The sequence below is a fragment of the Mus musculus genome, chromosome 11 (genome assembly GCF_000001635.26).
Source record: "Mus musculus strain C57BL/6J chromosome 11, GRCm38.p6 C57BL/6J".
NCBI classification, from domain to species: Eukaryota; Metazoa; Chordata; class Mammalia; order Rodentia; family Muridae; genus Mus; species Mus musculus.
In genome coordinates, this window is record NC_000077.6 from 73,798,268 (window position 1) to 73,807,357 (window position 9,090).

General features: G+C 36.9%; 1 protein-coding gene across 1 annotated transcript; it reads right to left on the minus strand.

The window, feature by feature from the left end:
- Window positions 1–485: 485 nt before the first annotated feature.
- Window positions 486–4,717, minus strand: Olfr391 (olfactory receptor 391). Its single transcript, NM_001159775.1, has 2 exons — window positions 4,617–4,717; window positions 486–1,504 (listed from the first exon to the last, which is right to left on the minus strand). The coding sequence occupies exon 2, from the start codon at window positions 1,486–1,488 to the stop codon at window positions 550–552; it is 939 nt and encodes a 312-aa protein (NP_001153247.1). The 5' UTR covers window positions 1,489–1,504; window positions 4,617–4,717; the 3' UTR covers window positions 486–549.
- Between the last annotated feature and the right edge of the window lie 4,373 nt (window positions 4,718–9,090).

Consider the following 9,090-nt stretch of genomic DNA (forward strand, 5'->3'; position numbering starts at 1 on the left):
AATATTAGGATAAAAATTAAAAAGTGATATGATTATACAAAATAATTCCCCTGGATTTGTTCAGGGTCAAGACTAGTCACAAAGGCTAACATGAATTGAAATGAATTAAAAGATCTAGGAGAATAAAATATGTTAAAATATGGGAAAACCTTAGAAGGAAGATGAGAGGTAGATACATTTCATTGATATTGAGTGTGATAAATCCTTACTTAAATGATTTTAACTGAAACATCAATAATCATGGAAGGCAGGGTAAATTTATAATAATTTACAGTAACTTTAGAGGAACAGAGATCATATTAGACAATACCTAATCCATCATGCATTTCCAGGGTTTGTTATGCAAGGTAAAGAAGAAGTTGTAGACAGATATCAAAGACCACCTTTCTTACTTTGACTACTCCACAAAAACTCTTCTCTTTTATGTATTGTATAGTCATTTAGCATGCTCTTCCTGGTAGATCCTATGATAAGGAACACTATCTGATATAAAATATTAATCTCAATGTATTTATCACATAAAATTAGGTAAAATCCAAAATGCTACCATTACAGAGAGATTTTCTTACTGCAAATAACTCTTATTAGGGCCCTCTTCATGTCTCTGTTCCTCAGGCTATAGATGAAGGGGTTCAGCATGGGAGTCACCACTGTGTACATCATGGCCATGACAGTCCCCTTTACTGTGGAATTATTACCTGATGGACATAAGTAGAGACCAATAATTGTCCCATAAAACAAGGTCACCACAGACAGATGGGAACCACAGGTGGAGAAGACCTTGTAGATCCCTTGAATAGATGGAACCTTAAGAATGGAGGCAATGATCCTTGCATAAGACATGACAATGAGGAAAAATGGAATAACAATGAGGAGGGAACTCATTATAAATATCATCAACTCATTAACATAAGTGTCTGAGCAAGCCAGCTTTAGGAGAACAAATAGGTCACAGAAAAAATTGAGGATCACATTGTTCTCACAAAAAGACAATCTTGCTGCAAGGAGAGTATGCATCATGGCATGGGATGTTGTTAGCATCCACAATAGCAGCATTAGACAACCACAGAGTTTGGGACTCATGATGCTGGTGTAATGCAGAGGGAAGCAGATGGCCACATAGCGGTCATAGGCCATGGCCACAAGAAGGAAGCTCTCCATATCTCCAAAAACCATAAAGAAGTATGTTTGTGCCAGGCAGCCTGCATAGGGGATGGATGGGTCCTGGCTCTGTATATTCTGCAGCAATTTGGGCATTGTGACAGAGGAAAAGCAGAGATCAGAGAAGGACAAGTTGCTGAGAAACAAGTACATGGGTGTGTGGAGATGGGAGTCCAGTTGAACAAGGACAATGATTAGCAGGTTTCCCAGGGCAGTGGTGAGGTACATGGCCAGGAACAAGGCATAGAACAAGTGTTGGTGTTCTGGCAGGATGGGCAGGCCCAGAAGGAGGAACTGTGTGATGACAGTTTGGTTTTTCATTATCATTCTTTTCTTCAGTATCCTAATGAGAAAATATCAGAATCTCTTTAGCCTTATAATAACTATATATCTAAAATATATATTCTACAAAAATCAATGTGAGTCATCATAGTGATTATAATGTCAAAAATCCTAATGTCTGTAAACATTACTGAAGGAGCTGAAGGGGTTTGCAACCACATAGGAAAAACAACAATATCAGCCAACCAGACCTCCCAGAGCTCCCAGAAAGTAGACTACCAACCAAAGAATACACACTGAGGGAGGGACCCATGGATCCAGCCACATATGTAACAGAGGATGGCCTTGTCGGACATCAATGGGAGGAGATGCCCTTGGTCTTATGAAGGCTCTTCACCCCTGCGTAGGGGAGTAGGAGTGGATGTGTGAGGCTAACACCCTCATAGAAGTGGGGGGAGGAGAGGTGGGATAAGGGGTTTCCAGGAGGGGAAACTGGGAAAGAGGGTAACATTTGAAATGTAAATAAATAAAATATCCAACACCTACATGGCAGCAAACAACCGTCCATAACTCCAGTTACAGGGAATCTAATACCTAGTTCTGACCTCTGAGGGCACCAGGCATAAACGTGGTACATGGGTATACCTGTGACCAAAACACACATGTCAAGCAAATCTAAAACTTAAAATGTGTAATTATTAACTAGACCTTTAAGACTAATTATTAAATAGCCTGTAGCTCTCAGCAGGCCAGCTCTGTTTGACTTTATGACCATTGATAGATTTCCTTCAGGGCCATTAAAAATAACTCATTAATGATTTTTCCTCATCTTTTACAGTTTTCTATCTCTCATTGTTTTCCAGAAAGTTCTATGCTATTTCTTCTAAGATGCTAATGCTTTGCTCTCCTACCTTCTGCTCATCCTGGGTAACTAGTTTGTTCATTTGTAATTTGTTCTATGTTATTTTGTATATTGATGTTATTAAATAATTTGAATAAACTTTATTATCTTAGTTTTATATAAATTTCAAGAATATCTCACATGCTCCGGGGGCAGAGGTTATATTACCATTTCAACTCAGACCTGCATGTCACTGCAACATACAGCTTTCTACTCCACTGTTAACTAAAAACCTTCTTTTCATTGCATGTATGACAGGCATCAGAAGTTCAAAAAACCCCAAGTGAAATTCATGTCTTAACTATATTTTTCCCGAAGAATTCCTCATTCTCCCCCCTCTCCAGTCTACCATAGTATTTTTAAAAAAGAAAAAGAAAAAAAGAAAATTAGGTTTAAGTCAGGTCTATATGAACTTCATTCCATTCATTTTTTTTTCCTTTTTTTTTTCAAAAAATCTTGTTTTATTATTAAACCTTGTATGTAGTACATACCTTTAAAGTAAACAAAGAACTGGCAATAACCACACAGAGTCTCCTGACAAGAGGTGTGCAGAGCAGCGCTAATAAATTAAATGTCAAACTGTAAGCCATAGGCAAAAGGTTACTGTCAAAAAGAGGGAAAAGTACACAGCAAAGCCATAAAAATTGGACAACCACATTGGAAAACACTCGACTGTTAGGTAATTGTTAAATATTCCAAAACAGTTCAGTCTTCTGCAACAACAGCCACCAAAGTGGATCCTAGGACGTTCCTGGCTGTCACTACTGGCAAGCTCAGTGCACTATTGGTAGCTACGGACTGATCCAATTATGAAACAAAGAACAGATTGTGAAAACAGTTTCCCCTTTTTTATTCCACACCTGCTGTACACACAACCAGAGAAGGGCATCAGCTACTCCATTACCATGTTTTGTTGTTGTTGAGTGATGTAAACAACACTTATAAATGTTACAAAACCCTGTAAGCATCCAATCCAGCCTATGAAGAAACTGAAATGTAAGGATTTTCTTCATCTTTTCTTACCTCTTCCCTTCCGCCCTCCACTAAGAAAAGGGTAAAGTTTTTAAAACAATTTACAGGAGTGGTGCTGTTGGCTACTTTATTGAAACAACAAACAAACAAAAAACCTGTTCTACAGCATCCTTGAAGAGGAGAACAGCAGTTCAATGTAAGTGCTTCCCTGCCATCCATTCGCAATTTCCTGACATTCCACCAACATCTCTGCTTCTGTACCTCACACATCAGCATTAATCTTTGTTAATTAATCCCTCATACCTAGAGCCACTAAGTCTGCGTTCTTTTTGAATGTGAAAACACATCTGCGCTCATCTTGTTTCATGTTTTAACAAAAAAGAAAAAAAGGAAAAAAAAATCCCATTCATTTTTCTCTTAAACTGTCATCATATATTATCCAGAGACTCTCCTTCATTGTCCTGTCTTATCTATTCCTCTCCGTGAAATTATACTAATATATGAGGATCATATATTGTTTTTCTGGAATACAGAAGCAGTCTCCTGATCCTTCTCCTTCATCTTGATTCATTTACATTGTGGCATTTTAACAGAAAAGTTCCTTCACATTTTTCCTTTTTTTTTTTTTTTTTTAGATATTTACTTTATTTATATTTCAAATGTTATCCCCTTTCCTGGTTTCCCCTCCGAAAATCCTTTATTCCCTCCCTCCTCCAACTGCTCACTAACCCACCCACACCTCCTTCCTGGCCCTAGCATTCCCCTACACTGGGGCATAGAACCTTCGAAGGACCAAGGGCCTCTCTTCCCATTTATGACTGACTAGGCCATCCTCTGCTGCATATGCAGCTGGAGCCATGAGTCCTATCATGTGTACCTGCATAGAAGTTTGGAATCTGCAGAAGCACTGAGTTTTGTTGAGTAGATTTTGTTGTACATTTAACGAACACCTAAATGATATCAATGTCACTCTTGGTGAACTGCCCTTAGGACCAATAATATACATTACCAGTAAATAAAAGATTTATGAACATGAATACATAAAATTAATCATCAGCTTGAGGAAAACATAGTTTTGAGTTTAAGATGAAAGTATGCTAAACAATCCTTCTGCACTACAGCACTGAACTCTACCTCACAGGGCGGCTCCTGTGTTGAAATGGTATGTGATAGAGTGAAAAAAAAAAAGACATTGGAATGAATGCATCAATATGAGTGGAATACATAATGATCATGAAACAAATACTAGCACAGGATGTGGAAGTCTTGTAAGAAAGAGAAAAGAAGAAAGTTATCATACCTGGAAAACTGTCATAAATAACCTAGGAATTCCAATTGACAGCAAAACACCTGTTTATTTTCCTGAGTGTACACAGGTCTGTGGAAGCTGAGTTCGTTTCTGGTCCAGGATACTGCTCACCTTCATTTTATTTGCAGACACAGGAACTAACATCATCTTTTCTCATCACCTATATGCACCACTTCTACCTACATATCCCTGCTGTCACTGCTAGGCCTTAGTGTCCTGCATCCCAAAGGAGTTCAGAACCTATAAAACTCATTAAAGACATTATAACTATCCAGGACCTTTCTGATGCCAATTTACCTCAGAGATCTCTAGTGGGAACTAATTTTGGTCATTGATCACTACTTTCTACATGTAGTAGAATGTAGAATTTAAATAACAAGAACAAACAAAACTAATACATAATAGTAGCAACAAGAAACCCAAAAAGCATGAAAATATGCATATGCATTCCCTGTTCAGGTAATATGCATGACTCCTACTGACTGGAGCCCACTTAGAAGGGAAAGCAAAAAGTATAGCTGAAAAACATCCCACATTATTGGGAATTTTCTGATTATAATGACTCAAAGTGTTACACACAACAAAAAATTTCACAAGACAACATTACTTTTTTTTTGGATGTGAGCCTGGCCTTTAACTGCTGAGATGTCTTTCCAGCCCATCCAACAGCATTTTTTAAGCACAATTAGACCATAGAAAACCCCCCACACTGGGAAGCCTCCAAAGACAGCATCTCAATACAACATGATGGACTACCTGCAATGAGACTTGGGGTAGATATACAACATTCTTGAAAGTTTTAAACTTCATCACCCAACTATTTATGTATGCCATTTGGTGAAAAAAAAAAACAGGAATATGTTAAGCAGACAGTATGTTTAAGGCTTTATCAAGAAAATAGAAAAGCAGTCCATGTTTCCATACCTGTTTAATTATTTTGCCTTCTTATCTCTCTATAAAATTACTAATTGTACCCCCTGATACCATTGTCCAACCACTCACCTTATATTTGAGATTACTTTATAATTCCATAATGTATGTGTTTACCATTGGTCACTAGACCATATATGACATTTGTAGTTCCTTCATTATAATTTCCTAAACTTGGGAGTAATTGGTTTATGAAGTTCTGTACATTATAATGAAACACAAATATTGAGTCCCAGGTAATATTGCTCTTTATTTATCTAACCTTTATTTAGGTTTTAAGAAATGATTAACTTTTCAAATAGTTTTGTTGATTAACTTTTGTTTGTAAATATGGAAATAGAAAGTGTGATCTAAGGGTGTGTTCAGATCTTTAGACACAGTGCTGGCTGAAAAGGTTGTATAGAACAACCAAATTTTGCTTCGCAGTCAATTGGTTGTAATTACACCAAGAAGAGTGATACCATCTACTCTGAGTTTTGGTTGACATGAGAAACAAAATGATGGCATGGTAGACTCAAGTTCCAACTGGGTCAATCCTACAAACTGTGTTCTTTACTTATATAAGTATAACTAAATCACTTTAGTATTTTCAATATCATTCAAAGCATTTGCATTGCAGTTTCAAACCCATAATCCCCCAAAAGATTCCTGTGCCCATTCACACATACTGTCACCTCCAACCATCCACAGAAAATTCCACTCTACTTTATGCTCTTACAGATTTTGCTATGCTTGAAATTTCATTTGAATATAAGCTCCTGGGGCCTAGCAAACACAGAAGCAGATGCTCACAGTCAGCTATTGGATGGATCACAGGGCCTCCAATGTAGGAGCTAGAGAAAGTACCCAAGGAGCTAAAGGGATCTGCAACCCTACAGGTGGAACAACAATATGAACTAACCAGTACCCCCCCCCCCAGAGCTCATGTCTCTAGCTGCATATGTATCAAAAGATGGCCTAGTCGGCCATCACTGGAAAGAGAGGCCCATTGGTCTTGCAAACTTTAGATGCTTCAATACAGGGGAACGCCAGGGCCAAGAAGTGGGAGTGGGTGGGTAGGGGAGTGGGGAGGGGAAGGTATGGGGGACTTTTGGGATAGCATTGTAAATGTAAATGAGGAAAATACCTAATAAAAATTTTTAAAAAAGAAAGAAAAAGAATATAAGCTCTTCATCATAGGCTTATATTCTTCAAAATGTACTTTTTATAAGTATTCTCAAATGCTTTAACTTCCTCTCTAGCCCACTACCCACTAAAGGCAGTGGAAAAGAAAGGTTAACAGAGCAAAGGAGGAGGTGTACCTGTTTAGAAATAGTTCTTTGGAGCAAATACAATCAGGGTTGTCAGGATATCAGTAGTTTGCACCAATCATCAGTGACAGCTCAATCCATTCATAAACACCATTCATAAATCAGCAACAGTAGGTTGTTCCAAAAGAAAACCACAAGGTTCTGCCAATTGGCTGAGTCCACAGAAGCCACAGGAACTTGCCAGAACAACACAAGAAGTTCTTTGGCACATTTCTCTCTATAAAGTCATGACAAACAATGGCCAGCAAAGAATGGTAGGACTTGCCAGTCAGACACAGTGTCATCAGTGAAGACCAGCACCAGCAAAGCCCAATGATGGCAAGCAAAGAATTATATGGCATACCAATAACACACTAAACATCCACTGCATGTTGTGTTATATTTATAACCTTTGCAAATGTCTCAAGTTCTCTCAAGTGTCTGCTCTAGCAAAACATCACAAGCCTTTTTTCCTAGGCTACTTCCAAAAACAAAAAACAAAACAAACAAACAAACAAACAAAAAACCCAAAACACATGTCTGTTCTCAGGAAAACATCCTCTCAAGTGTCTGCTTCAGGAAAAACAACAACAACAACAAACTTTCAAAAGACAAGTTTCCAGAAAAACATCACATAACACAATGAAGTCTCCAAAGAAACCAGAAATTTTCACTTTACTTCATGGCTTGCTTCTTTCTATTAGCATGTTTTAAGGTATGTTTGTATCATTCTATGTGGCAACAATTGATTTTTTTGTTTAACAATATGCCATTGTGCAGTTGTGCAATGATTATTTGCATGACAATTTGCTGATGGTTCTTCCCACTGAGGAACAAACATAAGCATTTCAGTGAATATCAATGTACAACCATTTGTTCGAATATTGTATATAGGTACCTAGTCATATGGAATTATACAATAAAAGAGTTTATTGCCATTTTAATTTTAGCTTAATTTAAACGAAAAACTATTCTTATTTATATTAGCCTACAAGGTAGTTCGACTCATTAAGATATTTTTATTTACACTTAGTTTGTTAGCCATCTACTCAACACCATTTTTATCTAATGCTCTGCTTCCCATTTCTGTATCCATCATTCTGCTGCATGCATGAAAAATACCTCAGCAATAAAGATAGACGTTACCTCAGTATAAAGGGCTGGAAAAAGTTTTCCAAGAAAACAGACCTAAGAAACAAGCTGTAGTAGCCATTGTAATTAAATAGGTTTTCAGCCAAAATTAAGTAAAATAGACAGGGAAGGATACATCATACTCATCAAAGGAAAAATCGACCAAGATAATATCTCAATTTTCAATATTTATGCCCCAAATTCAAGGGCACTCACATTTGTAAACGAAACATTGCAAAGCTTAAATTGCACACAAACCCCTCACATTAACAGGGGGAGATGTCAACACCCCACTCTCACCAACTGACAGGACATCCTGAAAAAAAAACAAACAGAAAAATATGGAAAATAACAGAAATTATGAATCAAATGGACTTAAAAGACATCTATTTCAACCAAACACAAAAGAATGTATCTTCTAAGTACCTTCTGGATCCTTCTCTAAAATTGACCATATAGTTCATCAGAAAGCAAACCTCAACAAATACAAGAAAATTGAAATGTGCCTTTTATCTTATCAGACCACCATGGATTAAAGCTAGACTTCAACAACAGAAGCATCAGAAATCCTACATACTCCTGGAAATAGAACAACTCTCTATTCAATGATAACTTGGTCAAGGAAGAAAGAAAGAAAGAAATTAAAGATTTCTAAAAATCAATGAAAAAGAAGACACAGCACATCCAAATTTATGGGACCCAGAAAATTCTAATATCAGCAATTTAAAAGTACACCTGAAATCTCTAGGGGAAAAAAGCAAGGGCATTAAAGAGGAGTAGAAGGCAGGAAATAATCAAAATTGGGGATGAAATCAATCAGTTAGAAACAAAGAAAACAATACAAAGAATCAACAAAACCAAATACTGGTTCTTTGAGAAAATCAACAAGATAGACAAATCTTTAGCCAAACTAGTCAAGAGACAGAGAGACAGTACCCAAATAAACAAAATCAGTAATGAAAAGGGAGATATAACAAGTGGTACTAAGGAAATTCAATGAATCATTAGGTCTTACTTCAAAGACTTATACTCCAAAAAAAAAAAGTTGGAAAATTTCAAAGAAATGGATGATTTTCTAGACAGATATACCACTTAACAAATTTAAATCAAGGTCA

Bases quoted from the DNA above. Each gene is read 5' to 3' on its own strand.
- Olfr391 (NM_001159775.1), bottom strand. From the start codon at position 1,488: ATGATAATGAAAAACCAAACTGTCATCACACAGTTCCTCCTTCTGGGC.